General features: G+C 43.7%; 1 protein-coding gene across 2 annotated transcripts in view; it reads left to right on the top strand.

The window, feature by feature from the left end:
• PLOD2 (procollagen-lysine,2-oxoglutarate 5-dioxygenase 2) overlaps positions 1–19,822 on the top strand; it is a 93,577-nt gene that overhangs the window by 32,182 nt on the left and 41,573 nt on the right. For both annotated transcript variants that reach the window (XM_066347263.1, XM_066347262.1), the window contains exons 2-3: positions 6,135–6,226; positions 10,459–10,595. In XM_066347263.1, the coding sequence (XP_066203360.1) occupies positions 6,135–6,226; positions 10,459–10,595 (229 nt within the window). The remainder of the gene's footprint in view (positions 1–6,134; positions 6,227–10,458; positions 10,596–19,822) is intronic.

The following is a 19,822-nucleotide window of genomic DNA, read 5'->3' as shown; positions in this document are numbered from 1 at the left end:
GTAACAGCACACGCGATGTGTTACTTGTCAGGTAGTCTTACTAAGAGACTCAGCGCCTGGCCCTGGCTGGTTGGCTCAGTGGTAGAGCATCTGCCCGGCATGTGGAAGTCCCAGGTTCGATTCCCAGTCAGGGCACACAGGAGAAGCGCCCATCTGCTTCTCCACCCCTCCCCCTCTCCTTCCTCTCTGTCTCTCTCTTCCCCTCCCGCAGCCGAGGCTCCATTGGAGCAAAGTTTGCCCGGGCGCTGAGGACGGCTCAATGACCTCCACCTTAGGGGTTACAATGGCTCTGGATGCAACAAAGCAACACCCCAGATGGGCAGAGCATCGCCCCCAGGTGGGCATGCCGGCTGGATCCCGGTTGGGCACATGCAGGAGTCTGTCTCTCTGCCTCCCCGCTTCTCACTTCAGAAAAATACAAAAAAAAAAAAAAAAAAGAGTCTCAGTGCCCAAGGGTTTTGATGGGGGCAGGTCACACAGGCAGCATCTGCACCAGGATCCCCAGCTCCTAGAAGGAAACCATGGGTTCAGGGTACGCACACAGGCGTTTGTACAACTTAAGCACAATGAACCATTCTCACCCAGGATGGTCAGAACTCTGCACAAGTTTAATTTTGCAGATGCCGGTCAAGGACGGACCTGCAAGCAGGGCTTTGTGAGAATGGTCCTCTCAGGGTTTGCTGCGCTGTTTTCTGCACGCATGAGGAAACTGAAGAGCTTACTCTTGACCTCTTGACTTCTCAACCACAGGTAAAGCCATGTGACCCATTGGAAAGAAGTAGATTTTGAGGAATAACCGAAGTTCAACTCCTGGCTTGGCCAGGAACTTGATCAGTGACTTTGTCTACCTTGCTTAACCTGTCTCCGTCTGACCGTCCTCATTGGTGAATTGCAGATAATGCTAACTGCATAGGGCTTTTATTTTATTTTTTTTATAGTTTATTGATTTTAGAGAAGGGAAGGAGAGAGAGAGAGAGAGAGAGAAATACAAAACAAAAACAATGAAACGAAACCACAGATTTAAAAAGAAAAGAGTTTTAAGGAGTTTAAAAGAAGGAGAAAGAGAAAGAAGGAGAGTGGTGGCAGAGATGAGGTGTGGCCACAAGGCCTAAAATACTGACTATTTGTGCCTTTTACAGCAGGAGGTCGCTGCCCCCCACCCCCGGGCTCTGCTCAGCATCTTTAGCAAACACGCTCCTTTGATAACAGCCAAGGGCTCCTGCTCTCGACTCCCGAACATGTCTGGTTAGAAAGAGAGTGCGTTGCGGAGGGAGACAGTGAACTCCGAGCTCCTGGGATAGAATCATTTTTCTTGAGTTGCAGATTTATAATGAAGGCCAGTTGGACGCTGCGTAAAGAACGTTACCTGGGAAGTGGGGAGGGTTCTCCCTCAGTGCCGGGGTCAGAGGCAGCTGGACTGCTGCCAACGTACTTAGTGCAAAGCCTGTCATTAAGAGAACGAAGTTCAGCTGCTTTTAGGTGCTGAGTCAGCGTTTGGAGACAGGCTATAGAAGCAAAAAACAAAAACAAAAAACTTTTTCAAAAATGCTTTTTTAAAAAAAATTATTAGTTTTTTATCAATAATAACAAAAATTACTATTTTTTTAAGAGAAAAGGGAGGGGGGATGGTGGGGAGAGAGAGAGAGAAAGAGAAAGAGAAACAGAAACATTGATTTGTTGTTCCGCTTACCGATGCATTCATTGGTTGATTCTTGTATGTGCCCTGATGGGAACCAAACCCGAAATTTGTCGTATCAGGACGACACTATCCAGCTGACCTCAGGAGGCTGGGACTGAGCAAACAAACAAAACTTTCTGTTTTCAACGCACAGTTTGTCTTTGAAACAAAAATGAGGCCATCACTAAATACTGATAAATTCTGCTCTCCCATCAGCAATTTTTAGAGGAAAAAAAAAATTGAGTGCATTCATAGGAGAGTCAGAGCCTGTGCTGGCTTCTCTAAATAAACGAGCTCCTTTATTTTGGAGACGTCCTGGTATTCCTCTGGATTTTTGTAGAGAGTTTGAGTGGTTAGCCACTTGGGCATTTATTAAATCTCCCTCTCCGGACGGGCATGCTGTGGGACTTTGTAAAGACGATTACAGAAGCTTTCTGTTGTTGTTCATTTTCTGTGATGTGGTTTTCGTCAGTAAGGGGCTGTCTTGATCTGCGCACGCTACATGCCGCACGCCCTGCTGGTGCACACTGCTGTGTTCTATCTGCTAACAGAGCGGACAGTGGCTGCGGAGGGGGGGTTTGGCCACAGCGGAGGAGCCTCCACTTGCCTTTCCTGGGCCACCGCCGGTTGGGTGCATGCAGGAGTCTGTCTCTCTGCCTCCCTGCTGGTGGTGGTGGTGTCCGCAGGGTGCCTGTCATGCAAGCCCCTGTCCCCCTGTCATCTCAGGTGATCACGTCAGTGGTGGAGGGATTGGATTGGGTGCTCCTTCTAGTTGTTTTACTATTGTAATTTTGTTTGGTTAGAAAATGTCTGCTTTCTATCTGGTCTATCTTTCCTTTTACTTAGGTGATGTAGACTGTTAAAAAAAAACACGTTATTTTGAGTATTTTTGCCATCTTTCTGGTTGGAATGTTAGGGATTGTGCATAAAGTTGGGCTCTCTTTTTTTTTCTTTCTTTTTTTTGTATGTGTGACAAAGACAGAGAGAGAGAGGGGGACAGATAGGGACAAACAGACAGGGAGAGAGGTGAGAAGCATCAGTTCTTTATTGCGGCTCCTTAGGTGTTCATTGATTGCTTTCTCATATGTGCCTTGATGGGGGGTAGGGTGGACAGAAGAACAAGAGATCTCTTGCTCAAGCCAGTGACCTTGGGCTCAAGCCAGTGACCTTGGGCTTCATTCCAGCCAGCGACCATGGAGTCACATCTATGATCCCACGCTTAAGCCAGCGACCCCGTACTCAAGCTGGATGAGCCCGTGCTCAAGCTGGCGACCTTGGGGTTTTGAACCTGGGTCCTCTGCATCCCAGTCCGATGCTTCATCCACTGTGCCACCGCCCAGTCATGCGAACTCTCTTTTCTTAATTTCTGGAATTTCCAAACCTATATAAAAGAAATCTAGTTTTCACAGGCTTCACGTATGGCCAGTCTTGTGTAATCTTTAATCCTCCTCCTCCTCCGTTGTCTTCCATCCGACCCCAACTAACTTTGAAACAAATTGCAAACACTGTATCCTTTCATTGTGTAACCTATCTGTTGTTAGATTATAAAAACTTGTTGTTTTTTAAAAAAATATTTTTAGAAGGACTTTAAAAAAATCAGTATCATTTGCATGTTAATTATCAACAAATACCCAATGAGTATTCAAGTTTCCTAAGTTTTCTCATAAATACTTTTATTTGCAGTGACATTTTTCAAATCAGGACCCAATTGAAGTTCATGATCCACCTTGGGTTGAATCCTCTCTGGATTCTGTTAATACGGTGTAACACTTTTCCTTCCTGTTTTTCCCCATAATGTGCCATTGAGTCTGTAGTTCAGTTGCCTTGTCTTCAAATTTTAGGTCAGTTCGTAGTGTAAATTTTAGTGAAATCTAAAGTTTGCATTGCGTGTAGGTTAACTTTTGTGGCAAGAACACTGCACAAAGGGTGAGCGAGGTGGACTCTTGAGCTGGTTTGGAGAGAGCTCGCGAGCGGTACGTTTCAGCACTTCCTTCTACTTCCCCTGACGGAGTAAAAACTATTTCTCATCCCAGTCCTGATACTGACTAGCAGGTGGGAGAAGATGGGTGTTTGTAGATGATGATATTTAAACATAGCTTCATTTAACAAAATTACTTGTTGTTATTATTGCTACTGTTATTATTTTCTGTCATTCGCAACAGTATTGAAATAGCAGTCGTCCTTATTTGGCACGAGATTGCCAGACAGACCACACAGTTTTACTTTCGTCTTCTGAGTCACTGGGTTTGGCCCACAGTACTTTTCCTATTAAGGATGATGAAATTCTTGCTGTTAAGTTTGTACTGGGCATGGTAAGCATAAAAATCCACGCAGTTAAAAATCCTAGACTTGTAGCTAATTCTTATGATTTATATGTAGAAACGTTAAGGAAAGCTACCTCTAAATAGACATCATATCACCGAGAAAAGAAATTAAAAAAACTGTGTTCTTTATAAATAAAATCGGGTATTCACAATTTCAGTTTTTTTTTTTTTTTTTGTGAATGGCAACATGTCAGATTTTCTTAAGCAATAAAACACTGTTTGAGATATTAACAAGCTTTGGCCGGGTAGCTTGGCTGGTTAGAGCATCTTCCAGCAGAAGCATAGAGGTTGCCAGTTCAGTCCCCTGTCAGGGCACATACAGAAACAGATCAGTATTTCTGTCTCTCTCTCTCTCTCTCTCTCGCTCTAAAATCAATAACAGAAAAATAAATAAATAAAATGCTGGGCTTAAAAAAGTTAACAAATGAAATTTTTTAAATAAAAAAGGATAGTTAATTGACAAAATACTCTTAAAATTTATTTACTTGGGGGCCTGACAACTTGATGAAAATGACTTATTTTTCCTTCAATATTTGTTTCTCAGAGTGGTGACTGTTAATGGGAGAAATACCTCTGAACAGGAAAAAAACTAAGAATGTTGATACTTATCTTCATGGAAATGTTTCCCTTTTTGGGGCTGACTAGTGAATGTGTGACTTTATGACTTCTTTCTGTATACTGCACTTATTTATGTTTTGTGGTTTACTTTCAAATTTTGCTGGTTACCTTTGGTCATATGAAATTGTTTTTACTTGATTCCTATAATACATTAACGCTATTTTCACTGATTGTTGTTTAGGCGACCCTTAAGAACCTCTGAATTCTTCCTTATTGATGACAGGAAAGTGTGAACCAAACGCCTAGTGTGTGAAAAAGATGTTAATTTTGCTTTCTTAGTCCACTGGTCCTCCTGAGTCCTTATGTTAAAGAGAAAGTGTCCTAGCCCGAGACAGAGAGACAGAAAGAGAGACAGACAGAAAGGGAGAGAGATGAGAAGCATCAATTCTTCGCTGCGGCACTTTAGTTGTTCATTGATTGCTTTCTCATATGTGCCTTAACGGAGGGGCTCCAGCCGAGCCAGTGACCCCTTCCTTGCTCAAGCCAGCGACCTTGCGCTTCAAGCCAGTGACCTTGCGCTTCAAGCCAGTGACATTTGGGCTCAAGCCAGTGACCATGGGGACATGTCTACGATTCCATGCGAGCGACCTTGTGCTCAAGCTGGTGAGCCCGCACTCAAACCAGCGACCTCAGGATTTTGAACCTGGGACCTTAGTGTCCCAGGTCTATGCTCTGTTAACTGAGCCACCACATGGTCAGGCCAGGTGTTTCTCTTATGTACTTACAGTATGTCTTTCCCTCATAAGCATGTTCTTTAACAGTTTCTATAGGTATTTTGAAATGACTCCTTAAATCTATCTTCTTCTCTACTAGGAGGGAGTGTTCTGTTGGATTGAAAATAATAAATCCAGTATAAACGGTGGTTAAAAACTGTATACTTACTAGGGCGGGGCTGACTTTGACTCCTTTTAATCTTTAAAAGAGAAAAATAAAGCATCAAAGGCGATGTAAATGTTGCTTTTACAGATGTTTCATGTACAAAAATTCATTACTAGGAAGAACAACTAAGATTGTGTTTCAATATTTGCTCCCAATTTATCATAGTTTATTTAAAAAAAAAAAAGATAGGACCAGTCTCACAATTGCATGTTTGGTATTTTGAGTGATATAATGTGATGATTTCAGACTTCGTGGATAATTTACAGTGACAGTGAAGACTGATAATGAAAGAGAGTTTGGCGTTATGAATAAAAATTTTGTATATTTTACGGAAGGGCCTTATTTAGTGTTGAAATTCTCTGTTGAAGACATGGTTTGCTGAAAATGTTCTTGCACTTTCTTACCATTAAGGGGATTTCTTGTTTGACGGAACATCATTGGGCGGTGCCGTAACCAGCTTGAATTGCCTATTTTTTTCCCCCAACAGCTCTTAGTTCGTCCTTACCTAGATGAACAAACCCGACCTTTCCCACGGATACGGGAGGCCTCGGGTCACTATGGTGATTGTAAAAGTGGGAGCCTGGAGCTTCCGTCTCGGTAAACCATCTTACCGTTCTTTTCTTCTGTCTTTGCAGATAAATTATTAGTCATCACTGTAGCAACGAAAGAAAGTGATGGATTTCATCGGTTTATGCAGTCAGCCAAATACTTCAATTATACTGTGAAGGTATGTTACATCTTTCTTGTTGGAGATGTTAAAATATGTGCTGATGGTACTTTCTCTTTTTTTTTTACAACAACAACACAGTAACAATAGCAACTCAACCTGCAATCCAGAGAAGGAGGGTGAGATTTGGTTACATGGTTGCTGTTGAAATTTACACACACTGGATTGTTTCAAAGACACATTGTGGCCTTGTTCATACTCTGCCACTCTGCCAAGAATGTCTTAATATGTGCTAATGCTTTGTATACACATGTTTACGCAATAACAGAGAAATGTGTATTTTTCTAGTTCTCTTTGTTTGGAGAGTTTTGTGTAAGCGCAGCATAACTGAGATTGGGCAGTAGTTTTTTTCTTTGTCTGCCCTAGTGTGTTTCTTAGTTTACAGAGAGTTGGAGGTGGGACAGAGGGGCTTCCTCCTTCTGTTCCGTTATGAAGAATTGTTTTCCCTGTTTGTTTTTGTTGTTGTTGTTGTTGTTTTTTATTGGTTTGTTTTAGAGGAGTTTGGGACATTATAAAAATATAAAAAGATTTTAGAAGACATCTCTCGGGGAATACTCATTGATCAATGATCAGAGGAAACCTCAGGAATTTGTTAGAACTAGTAAGCCTGAGCTAGGAAAGGCTTTTTACATTTATTTATTGATTGATTTTTAAACTGATTTATTTTTAATAAAAATAAGGATCTGTTAGCCAGGTTTTTTTTTTTTTTTTTCCTTCCACAAGTAAGAGGAAAATGGGGAGGGATCTCAGAAAGGAAAACAAACACACACACAAATTTACACATTTACCAAAAAAAAAAAAAAAAAAAAAAAAAACAACCAAAAAAATCCCAAAAACCCAAAACACTTTTAAAAAGGTTGGGGGGGGGGTAGCTTTGCTTAGGGAAGATCAAGCTGTTCCGATATGTCATGCAGGAAGAAGGTGGAGCCGGACTTCTAGTCTCGATGGTGGTTCTAGGTCAGGGGTCCCCAAACTACGGCCCGCGGGCCACATGCGGCCCCCTGAGGCCATTTATCTGGCCCCCACTGCACTTCCGGAAGGGGCACCTCTTTCATTGATAGTCAGTGAGAGGAGCATAGTTCCCATTGAAATACTGGTCAGCTTGTTGATTTAAATTTACTTGTTCTTTATTTTAAATATTGTATTTGTTCCCATTTTGTTTTCTTACTTTAAAATAAGATATGTGCAGTGTGCATAAGGATTTGTTCATAGTTTTTTTTTTATAGTCTGGCCCTCCAACGGTCTGAGGGACAATGAACTGGCCCCCTGTGTAAAAAGTTTGGGGACCCCTGTTCTAGGTGAATGTGGTCCTCCAGCCTTCCCACAGTGACGTCAGATCAGCCACCGTTCACAGGCGCCTGGGATCTGGCTCAGCGGAAGGGCTGCCGCTGAGGGACCGGAAGGAGCAGCACAGCCGGGCCCCGTGCTCGGCTGGTTGGAGCGCCCTCCCGATACGCTGAGGTTTCCGGTTCAGTCCCCCCGTCGGGACACAGACAGGAATCAGCATCTACCGATGAATGCGGGAATCAGCGGAGCCACAAATCAGTGTTTCTTTCTCTCCTCACCTTCTCTTTTTTCCTCTCCCTAAAAGCAATCAGTCCATTTAAAAAAAAAAAAAAAATCAATAGATGCCTTGGCCAGGCGGTTCAGTGGGTGAAACGTCCTCCCGGTGCCCCAAGGTCATGGGTTTGATCCCAGGTCAGGGATGAACGAGAAGCAAATGAGAAACAGTCAGTGAGCACACAATTAAATGGAACAGCTGAGTGGAACAGTGAGTCGATGCTTCTGTCTCTCTCTAACCCTTCCTCTCTCTCTCAATTCAGTGGGAAAATTAGTTAAAAAACGAAAGCCGCATTGGGAGAGGTGGGGGTGGCAGAGACACCAAATGAGCTGGTCCCACACCCAGGTGTGGTGGCTCAGGAGGGAAACCTCAGCTGTGGGGGTTCCCCCTGAGGAGGGAGGGGTCCCAGCCCCAGCCCAGGCCCCCAGCCCAGGCTCCCAGAGCCAGGAAGAGAAGTCCCCATAACTTCTGGCTGTAAAACCAGCAGGGACTGTGGCTGAGGGAGACGGAGCTGCTGGAGTCCCAGGCGTTCCTCTTAAAGGGCCCACACGAACTGCCTCAGACTCCCTCCCTCTGGGCTCCGGCGCTGGGGCAGCAGCTTGAAGGGCACCAGGGGCACACGGGGAGGAACTGGACTGTCGGACATCAGAGCAAGAGCTGGGGGTGGGAGGGCAGCTTTCTCCCGGACACAAGTGCTGGCAGAAGCCAGTGTTCCTTTTCTGGGACACTCCCACCCCCAGAGCCAGCAGGCAGGTGCCCTGTCTCAGTGTCCATCAGCCTGGCTCTAACTCTTTGCTCTACTCTGGTGATTCCCTGAGACCCTGCCCCACCGAGCTTGTGTGCCCACCCAAGCCATTTCCAGTGGCTTTACCGTACGAATGGCCTCTCTTGCCTCATGCTTCAGACTTTTCCTAATTCTCTCCAGCAAGCAGCATCTGGCCTCTGCGTGTCCCAGACCTCTTGCTAGGTGGCCCCTGGCACACAGCTCTAGCAGCCGCCCACCTTGGTTTGCAGCTTAGCCTTTCCTGGCAATGAATACATATGTATTAACAATTGAATCTAAAAAAGGAATCAAAATAAATCAACAAGCAGAACAGAAACAGACTTATAGATACAGAAAACTTTTTTTTTTTTTTTGTATTTTTCTGAAGCTGGAAACGGGAAGAGACAGTCAGACTCCTGCATGCGCCTGATCGGGATCCACCCAGCACGCCCACCAGGGGCGACGCTCTCCTCACCAGGGGGTGATGCTCTGCCCCCCCGGGGCGTTGCTCTGCCGCGACCAGAGCCACTCTAGCGCCTGGGGCAGAGGCCAAGGAGCCATCCCCAGCGCCCGGGCCATCTTTGCTCCAATGGAGCCTTGGCTGTGGGAGGGGAAGAGAGAGACAGAGAGGAAGGAGGGGTGGGGTGGAGAAGCAGATGGGCGCTTCTCCTATGTGCCCTGGCCGGGAATCGAACCCAGGTCCCCCGCAGCCAGGCTGACGCTCTACCGCTGAGCCAACCGGCCAGGGCCAAACTTTTTTTTTTAAGCTAGAGAGAGAGAGAGTGCGACAGGAAGGGAGAGAGATAAACATCAACTTGTAGTTGCGTCATGTTAGTTGTGCATTGATTGCTTCTCCTATGAGCCTTGACTGCTGCTTAACCTAGCAAACACTGGGCCCAGGCCAGTGACCATGTGATCCTGTCTGTGATCCCGTGCTTTGCCGGCAACCCCACACTCAAGCCGGATGAGCCTGCGCTCGAGCCCGCCACCTCAGGGTCTCGAACCTGGGTCCTCAGCATCCCAGGCTGATGGTCTCTCATCTATCCACTGCGCCACTGCCTGGTCAGGCAATAATTATTTTTTACATTTCTTTTATTCTTTTGTATTAATTAATTTTAAATTTTTCATTCCCCCTTAATTTCACACAGCTGCCAGGGTATCATTTTGGGAACTTCAGACTCGCTTCTGATGAAGCCAGGCTCCGAGGCACGTGTGTGGGCGCGGGGCACACATCCCCCGGGGGCGCTCCCGGCCAGGGGTGTGGTCCCGCACGGGCGTCCAGGAGGGAGCCGCGCAGGCGCAGGCCGCGAGGAGGACGGCCCCCGGCTCAGTTCTGCTTGGTTGTGCTCGGGCACTTGCTTGCTGCGATGAGTTCCTGTAGCTTCTGAGCGCGCTGTGGACAGCGAAGAGGGTGCTGGTTGACATGCCGCCTTCTGTGTTGCCCTGAACAGCCCGTTTTGGGTTCAGTAGGAAAATGGCAGAAGGTCCTGTCAGGGGGTCACTGAGCCTCAGGGGGTATTCACTGTTCATCGCCTCGGTTTCCTGGCCGATTGAAAATGGGGATGGGAACTTGCTGGCATTTTTTTTTTTTTTAAAATCAGAACAAATAGAAATCAATTGCGAGAAATACTTTCTGCGAACCACCCTGCCTGGCTGGTCCTCTCTCCCCAGTGAGACTCGGCTTTTGAATGGCAACATTGGGAATGGCATTTTATGAGGTGGAATAACATGGAAGACTTACGACCAGACCTAGGTCTCCGGCTGTTTTCTTGCTAGTCATCGTGATTGAGCGACACATCTAAAATGCGGTTACTGTGGAATACCCTGCCAAGTTGCGGCTGGCTTCCTGTTGTGACGATGCTGTCCTGTGAATTCCGCTCAGGGATGAATTGTTGGTTCTGTTTACAGGTCCTTGGTCAAGGAGAAGAGTGGAGAGGGGGCGATGGAATTAATAGCATTGGAGGAGGCCAAAAAGTAAGATTGATGAAAGAGGTTATGGAACACTATGCCAGTCAAGAGGACCTGGTCGTCTTGTTTACGGAATGGTAAGAGACATACTCACCCTGTGGGTTTTCAAGTCTGTGTTAGTTTATTTTTACAAAGAGTTGAAACTTGTATGTGTCGCTGACCCATGGAGTTGTTTTATTCCTGAGGAATCATTGCTTTAAAAAGTGGATTTGACTCATAATTGTACATCCAGGGTCTGACATGGTGATGTGCTATGATCAAATTTGATGAGTTGCCATGGATGCCAATGAGAAAACAGGGCATGAGGTCACGTGTTTGTGAAGTTCATGTTTTAACCGTGATGTAGAGATGGAGTTAAGATCATGTTGAACTTTCCTATTGAGGAGAATCACTCAAGGAATTCTGGTCAACAAGGAGGAAATACTAGGTCACATAAAGCTGTAAGTGACAAATAAGAAAATCTGTGTTCATGAAGAAAGCAGGGCCTTTCCCATATGTAATTTTTATTTTATAGACCATTCTACTTCCACTTAACTTTGGGCGCCTACCACTTTCTTTACCTTCTTATATGTTTTTAATAATGTCACATTGTTGTGAATCATTAGTGGTCGTCACCGTCTGCCTCGTTTATTTTTATGTTTTGGTCATTGATTTTTTCTTTTCTAATTCAGGAAAATTTCTTTATATCTCTCCTTCAATGTGAAAATCTAAAACCCCAAATCATTGCAGATGAAAGTTAAGACCAATGCTTTTTATGCAGATGTGTTATATAAATAGCAAAGGCATACAGTTTGAAATGAAAATAGATGGAATAAATTCCGGTATTACTGAGCGCTTAAAAGTTTTGAAAGGGTCCCTATACTTGCATCTCAAATATTCTTAATATCTCCTGCAAAAAAAAAATAAAAAAAAATAAAAAAAAATTAGTCTCTGCTTATATGAGATGTAATTGAGCTAGTGCTGTCTATTGAGAATTTTTCTACAGGGTCTATTATTATATATATATATATTTACCCTTGGCACAAGAATAGGAAGCTTATAATGAGTGTGTAGATTAAATATCAAGTCTATTTTGGTTTTAAATTACTGTGGATTTCGAACAACCCATTTTGGTCAGCTTGAATTTGCCACACACATGTTGTAGGTTGCAGTTCTGATCTTGAGGCAGCTCCTTGTAAAAGTTGCCTACCGCCTGTCCGCCGGTTTTAGGAAGAGCTTTTCGCTCTGTGTTGGCCCTGCCTTCCCCGCCTCACCTGAGAGGGAGCCTGGGAAGAAAGGAGCCAGTGAGGTTCCTTATTAATGAAGGAAAAGAAGCTGAGAGGTAGCTGAAGACGGCTGTGAGGTTTCCTTTGTTTATTAGACGATAACTTCAATACCCAGCTGGATACTGAAGAAGGCAGTACAATTTTAATGGGAGGCCAGCATCCACCAGACGTTGTTAAGGTTTGGACTATATAACCGTGACCCAAACAGACAAAATTTCTGACGACTTCCTCTGTGAGGACAGCCAGCTAACTGAAAACATGTGGCCTCCCCTCCAGCACAAGCCACTGTTGAGGAAGAGTCATTAACATTTTCTTCACCGCCTGTCTGCCTCCTGTGTCCTGGAGAAGCCCCGTGAGGAGGATGGAAAGTCACCAAGGAAAAGAGGGGCGGAGAGTGGGTGTCACTTTAGAGCCTTTTTCTTTCTTATTTTTGTTTAAACAACACCCTCTTTAAAAAAAACAAATGTATTGTGTACAGAGTGATCAATGCAATTGAAAACTACAGAGCAGTGAATTAGGTTGTTCATAAAGTGTTTGGAAGGGGCTACCCGTTCTGTCACAGAATTGCTAACCATCGAATTCAGCTTTCCTCTGGTTGAGGTTAGAATTCGGAATACATTAATTTTAATAAATGAAACAAATTCTTACTTCTGGCATGATTTCTTTTTTTTTAGGACCATTCAAAAATAATTGTTTTTTTTGGAAGTATGGGTCACTATTTCCCTGTGTATAAGACGCAGCCTTTTTTGAAAAATTTGGGGTCTAAACACTGGGTGTGTCTTATACACTGGTTGTAGATATTTTTTTGTATGCATTTTCCGCTTTCTCATGCTTGTTTTTGCGCTCATTGTTGAAGACAGTTACTTGTCATCAGACACAGATGAGGACAAGCTGATGGATGGGAGTTTTGACAGTGGGCAGGAGTTGTATGAATTTTATGATGAGTAAAACTTGAGTCATTAATTTTATGTAATACATTTTTTTTTTCCAAAAAATTTCGGGCCCCAAAATTGAGATGTGTCTTATACATGAGGAATACGCTATGTGAAGACAGATTGTACACTTAATGGTTTAGATAGGCTTCTTTAAAAATGAGCTCTATTGAGGTATGATTTACATATCAAGACATACACTCATTTTAAGTGTTACATTTAATAATTTTTATAAATTTATGGAGTTGTGCAATTATCATCGGTACTGGATTTTGGAATAGTCCCAATACCCCAAAGTGAGCTCTGGAGCTTACTGAGATAGGCTCAAAACCTATCCAGTTTGAACACAATTTTTTGTTGTTGTCATTAAATATTTGTTGAAACAATTTTAAACAAGGGAACTGGGCATTTTGAATTTTATAATAAGGTACTTTGCATTACTTTAAAATTATCTTCCAAAGCATGTTTTACTTTGACGCTACTGACGTTGATGGCCAGTAGACCCAGTTATTCTATATTGTCCATTATTTTTAAGTCGTGTATGGGCCAATATGTAAGAAAAAAATGTTTGAGTAGCTGTGGGTAAATTAGATGCATACTGAATATCTCCACAAACTTACTCTGTGACAGGGACAGTAAAATAAATGTAAAGTAGCAGCATCCAGATCCTAAAATAAGCATATGGAAGAATCCTTTTGGATATCAGATAAATATCTAATAAAAACTTTGGCTATTTATTTTACTCTTTTTATTCTAGACTTAAGAAAATTCTTTGGAAGAAAAGTAGTTGAAATAAAGTTGGTGCAATTATTTCAATATGAAGTTGGACTGAGCAGTTATTTATACTTTTTTTTTTTTTGGTGGCACAATATTATACTGTTAACCAGAGAGCAAATATGCTGCATTTTGAAAGACTCCCAATTTGTGAAATATTTGAAAAATGTCTTTAGTGGTGGTTATTTGCCTCAGCAAACGCGGTATTTCCTCTATGAAAACATCTACTGAAGCATTTTGGTTCATTGAGGTATTTGTTTAAAGAAGATTAACTACACTGAGTTGGCCATTTATAGGCTGTTGCTAACTAGTCATAGCAATAAGGAATGTCGCTTAGACTAGAATGGTAGTCAGTGTTGCAATATAAAAGTTAATGTAGAATTAAAATGAACATAAAATAAAGCCTTTATTTATTTATTTATTTATTTATTTATTTATTTATGAGAGAGAAAGAAACAGGAAGAAAGAGAGATGAGAAGCATCAATTCTTCATTGCGGCACCTTAGTTGTTCATTGATTACTTTCTCATATGTGCCTTAACCTGGGAGCTCCTGCCAAGCCAGTGACCCCTTTCTCTTTTTTTTTTTGTATTTTTCTGAAGCTGGAAATGGGGAGAGACAGTCAGACAGACTCCCGCATGCGCCCGACCGGGATCCACCCAGCACGCCCACCAGGGGGCGACGCTCTGCCCACCAGGGGGCGATGCTCTGGCCCTACAGGGCGTCGCTCTGTTGCGACCACAGCCACTCTAGCGCCTGGGGCAGAGGCCAAGGAGCCATCCCCAGCGCCCGGGCCATCTTTGCTCCAATGGAGCCTCGCTGCGGGAGGGGAAGAGAAAGACAGAGAGGAGGAAGGAGAGGGGAAGGGGTGGAGAAGCAGATGGGTACCTCTCCTGTGTGCCCTGGCCGGGAATCGAACCTGGGACTTCTGCACGCCAGGCCGATGCTCTACCACTGAGCCAACCGGCCAGGGCCTGACCCCTTTCTTAAGCCAGCAACTCTGCGCTTAAACTGGCTACGTTGGGATTTCGAAACCCGGGACTTCAAGCATCCCAGGTTGATGCTCCATCCACTGCACCACCACCAGTCAGGCAAAATAAAGCCATTGTTATAGTAATTTTATAGGTGGCTTTGGTCGGGGAGAATGACTGAGGATGAATCAACCTGGGCAGAAAATCTCAGTCACGCAGATCTTGACTGTGTGTCTTATCCTTTTGACCCTACGTTGCCAGCTTCTATTTACTTATCAGACTGAATTGTAATTGTTTGTATGTTTCAGACAGTGAAGCTGGGGGCTGTATCTGGTTTCCATGTTGTCAGGGTAAAGAGCAGGGGATCAATAAACACTGGGTAAGAGGAAATTGTATCCAAAGAGAGGGAGAAACGACGTTCAAGAAAGAAAAATAATGTGGGTGCTTTGTTACTATTTTTAAAGATTCTTCCTCGTTCATTTGGAGAATGTAAATGAATTAGGAAAAGCAGAAAAAACATGCCAATTTTCTAAAAAAAATTTTATTTAAAAATTGAATTTTGGTTAGGAACTATGAGAATGATGGTCTTTGGTTCTGGTCTTTCACATGCCAGCTGACTGCTAATTAAACATCATTTTGCTTAAAGGTGAGTTCGGTGAAGAGATTCTCCAGACTGCATGTGTACATGTCTTGCACATAAATTGTAATCCTGGCCCTGAATGTCACATTCTAGAAAAAGAAATAAATGCAAATCCCGCCCTCAAGGAATGCTCATATTATACTAATTCTGCCAGTAAAACTGAACAAACCTCATTTGGAGGAAAAAAGTATGTCCCCTCCCCCCCCCCCCCCCAAAAAGAAAAATCTGAATGTGGGCATGATCTCCTTAGAATCATTTACTGTTAAGAAACTGTGAAAGATGACTTGATTGGGTCATTTCACTCATTGCAAAAATATTTTTACTCCTTGGTTATTGTAAGTGTCATTTGGACGCATTCTGCAGCAGATCAGATCCTATCTCAGGTTAGTCTACGAAATAAACACCTCATGCCTCTCGTAGTTGGGCTGACATACCCACCCAGCGTGCCTGCATTTCACCGGGTCTCCCGCAGTTGATAACAAGACAGGAGTAAACATTTTCTGAAAGCAGAGCTTTTCCAGTGTGGTGGCTGTAATTTTCACCAACTAGCGGTGGTGGGTTTATGGGACAGACTCCTTTGGTCTGGCCGTGATGACAGTTTAAGTGTGCAGACAGAAAGCACCTAGTCATTAGCGAGGAACAGCGTTTCATTATGTGAGGAGGAAGGGAGGCCAGAGCGTGTCCAAGGTCTGAGTTTCCGGACTGCCGCCCTCCCCCCTCCCCCTGCCCTGCCCCGCCCCCTCGGCCTTTGATGGGAAGATTGAGCCGTTAGCTGTCACTTAAATATATAAATATATCACACTGCCTTCTAGCTCACCCAGAACAGCTGAAGATGCTTGGACATTATGTAGGACGTGACTGCCTTCCTGTTTCAAGTTCTTCAGACATCCTGTGACTGTTTACTGAGGGTGTTGGTAGGTAGTAGGATGAGGAAGAAGCCGGTGGCGTGGGAAGGGAATGTGCGGTGTTTCTGTATTTCGAGATGGATGCGTGGTAGTCTGGTATAACCTGACTTGTATATTTTATGTGTGTGTGTGTATATCACACATACATGATTAAGTGTGTGTATATATATATATACACACATATACACATACATACATACACCCCACGGTATATTCCCCCCCCCCCCAAACCATATTGTTTACTCTGTGAATTTAGTCTTTTAAGTAAACATGTATTAAGCATCTGTTAAGTGGTGCAAAATATGGAGGGGGGGGGGCGTTGACCAGGATACATGAACTATCATTTTAGAACTAAAGAGAGATTTTCATTCATTAACCATCTATTAACTACTGATTTAAAAACTCAGCAGACTGACCCAGCAGCAAGTGATGGGGACGGTGGTGCGGCCGCCGGCCGCCAGGGTCTCCTCAGCTGCCGCTGCTGGGAGTCACTCCAGCCCTGGGCCACCACCCGCAGAACGCAGTCTGGGGAAACGGACCCTCCGGCCAGGCCCTGTCCGTCTTCCTGGCTCCGCCCCCTGCCCAGCCCCAGGCAGAGTGCTGTGTGCAGGAGACACGGTTATGTTCCGCGCGGAGGAAAATGCTCCATTGTGAAAATAGTTCCTACTTTATAGAAGCTGAAAGTCCCTACTCTCATGTCCTCAGTTCCACCGAGGAAATTTAATTATTTCCACTGTGATTTTATTGTAATTTATTCTGCAGGTTCAGATGGGTGGACATTTTCTTTCTTTTTTTTTTTTGTGATAGAGACAGAGGGAGAGACAGATAGGGACAGACAGACTGGAACGAAGAGAGATGAGAAGCATCAATCATTAGTTTTTGACTGGGGGGGGCTCCAGCCAAGCTAGTGACCCCTTGCTCAAGTAAGTGACTTGGGGCTCAAGCCAGTGACCATGAGGTCATGTCTATGATCCCACACTCAAGCCGGTGATCTTGGGGTTTCGAACCTGGGTCCTCAGTGTGCCCGGCTGACGCTCTATCCACTGTGCCACACCTGGTCAGGCCGTGGTTGTAAAATTTCAATGACCCGTTGGAGGTAGAACACTGCCCAGTGTGGTGGTGGCCTCAGCATGGCCACCTGAAGTGAACTCTGGAAAGTTTTATTTGTTCTGCATATTTAAACGGACTGAATTCCTCTGAGAATTATTTTTATGACCTTTGTGCATTAAAAAAAAAAAAGAAAGAAAAGAACTTGACTATTTGGGTTTTTGTGTTCAAAGTAATTTTCAGTAGGAAACCTTGGAAAATTTTAAATTGATTCAAAGAAATTTTCTAAAGTACTTAAAATACAGAAATAGCAATGGCACTAGAATAAGATGGAAATATTTTAGCAACCTTAAATTTAAAAAAAAAATGTTCTCATTTGAATAACATGAAGAAAAACTTTTTGCCTTCACAGTTTGCTTTAAAATCATTGCTTTCTGTGATAAAGGGAATGCATGCGCTTGCTCATACAATACTAACTTATTAAAGTCCAAATGTCCACAGCTCTCCTTGTCTAAGCCTTTGGCTTCCGCTAACCGTTTGGGTTACACTGACTGGAGGTAGTGTGTCCTTGTCGAGGGCTGCAGAGACAGACAACACTCAGGTTCCAGACGTGCTTATTGAACTCAGAAGATGTGCTGTTACCTGCACTTTGGCCCCAGTCCCCGATCTTAGGATTCTCTGAGCCAGTCGGCTCTGCTTCTTGCCCCCCTGACGATGTGTTGAGGCTCAGGCCCCTCTGTGGCTTGCCCGGCTGTCTCTGTCTCCCCCGGTTTGGTTTATTTCAGGGGTCCCCAAACTATGGCCCGCGGGCCACATGCGGCCCCCTGAGGCCATTTATCTGGCCCCCGCCGTACTTTCGGAAGGGACACCTCTTTCATTGGTGGTTAGTGAGAGGAGCATAGTTCCCATTGAAATACTGGTCAGTTTATTGATTTCAATTTACTTGTTCTTTATTTTAAATATTGTATTTGTACCTGTTTTGTTTTTTTTTTTACTTTAAAATAAGATATATGCAGTGTGCATAGGGATTTGTTCATAGTTTTTTTTTTTTAATGTCCGGCCCTCCAACAGTCTGAGGGACAGTGAACTGGCCCCCTGTGTAAAAAGTTTGGGGACCCCTGGTTTATTTGGTTCCGTGACTCATGGTGCGACGACCTATAAATCCGGTCTTATTTCTGAATCTTCCGGTTAAAAATTATCTCAGCAACTCGTCTTGTGGAGGAAAATGCCCTCGTCAGAAAAGATAGGATGATCTCAGGAGGCAGCATATGTAAGTGGTCACACTGAGGAAATGAGAGGTGTTTGTTTATAAGAAAAACGCCAGTTTGATCGATTTATGCCAATATTGTTTTGCGAAGTCAGATTAATTCTGTATTTATTTATTTATGTATGTATGTCAACAGTCAGGGAAAATTGGTTTGAGGGTTTAGTTAGAACACGCTTATGCCAATATAACATGTGTCTTAAAATGTGTTGAAAATGAAATTATTTTAAGTTGCGGATTTGTGTAAACTCCCAAGAGGACTCTTCCTCCTCCCTCTCCCCTCGCCGAAGCCCCTTTCTGCTTGTGATAATAATGTTGATATTTGTTAACTCGATTGGTTATTTTAATGTATTGTTCTTCATTTTTATTTATTTATAACTTCCCTATTGTTTTGAGAGAGAGGAGAAGGGAGAGAGGAGAGAGGAGAGAGAGAAGCATCAACTCATCCCACTTCCTCGTTCCGTTTAGTTGTGCACACTCGTTGGTTACTTCTCATAGGTGCCCTGATGAGGGTGGGAATCAAGCCCCTGACCTAGTCACAGCTGGGATGATGCTCTATCCACTGATCCACCTGGCCAGGGTCATTTTTATTTATTTCTACAATAACCTGAGGGGATAGGTGCTATCTTCTCTTCTAGTTTCTCCGTCAAAAACTTGAGGCATAAGGAGTTTAAGGAACTCACTTGTTATCGAAGGTTACGTAAGACAGCACGGGGTCGAGCCGGGATTAGAAACACCTCTGGCCGACTTCAAGTTGCATGTCACATAGGCCACTCTATGATTCTGTTTTAAAAGGACTAACGATTTCTTGCCTGCTGATCCTGGGATAAAGAAAAACCTATGTACCCAAGCGCGCCTACAGCTATGTTTTAATCTTGAATTGTTATTATTCTGTCACCAAAATACAGACGGATGGTAATGATGGAATCGTGGAGAACAATGTAAGAAAGGAAATTTAATTTAAAATGAAAACAAGTCGTCTGTGTCTCTGATTCCAACCTTGTTTTTGCCATTTAGGATAAAATTGGTTAGACACCATGGCTAAATTTAGTTGCACGTTAACAACATTTCAATCCTCTTTTTTTTTTTTTATTCAAGATTCCGAAATAGACTGTGCGGTGAGGGTGTGGACGTCAACTCTCGCGTGAGGCCTGGTTCACTGTGAAGGGGAGACAGGGGGAGAGACAGAAGGCAGAGGAAGGCCACTTTCTTTTTAAAGAACTCGTAGGCCATTTGTCCCATGCTCAGGTCACTGAGCAGAGTAGGTCAGGTGACCACATCCAGATACAGAAGACTTTAGCAGGATGGCCGTGGACCTAGGTCATACAAGAGTTACCTAGTAAAAAAAAGATACAGTAGTCAAGAAAAAATAGTAAGACTCGTACTAAGGATAGATGTCTTTTGTTTGGGCCTCAATTTCCAGTGTAATGCAAACGCTAATAATCTCATACAATCTGTGTAGTTGACCATGAGGAAGAATTGTCTGGTGAACTCTGTCAATAGTTGG

This window comes from Saccopteryx leptura, chromosome 8 (genome assembly GCF_036850995.1).
Source record: "Saccopteryx leptura isolate mSacLep1 chromosome 8, mSacLep1_pri_phased_curated, whole genome shotgun sequence".
Lineage (NCBI taxonomy): Eukaryota > Metazoa > Chordata > Mammalia > Chiroptera > Emballonuridae > Saccopteryx > Saccopteryx leptura.
The sequence above is the reverse complement of the archived record's forward strand: the minus strand, read 5'-3'. Positions and strand labels throughout refer to the sequence as shown.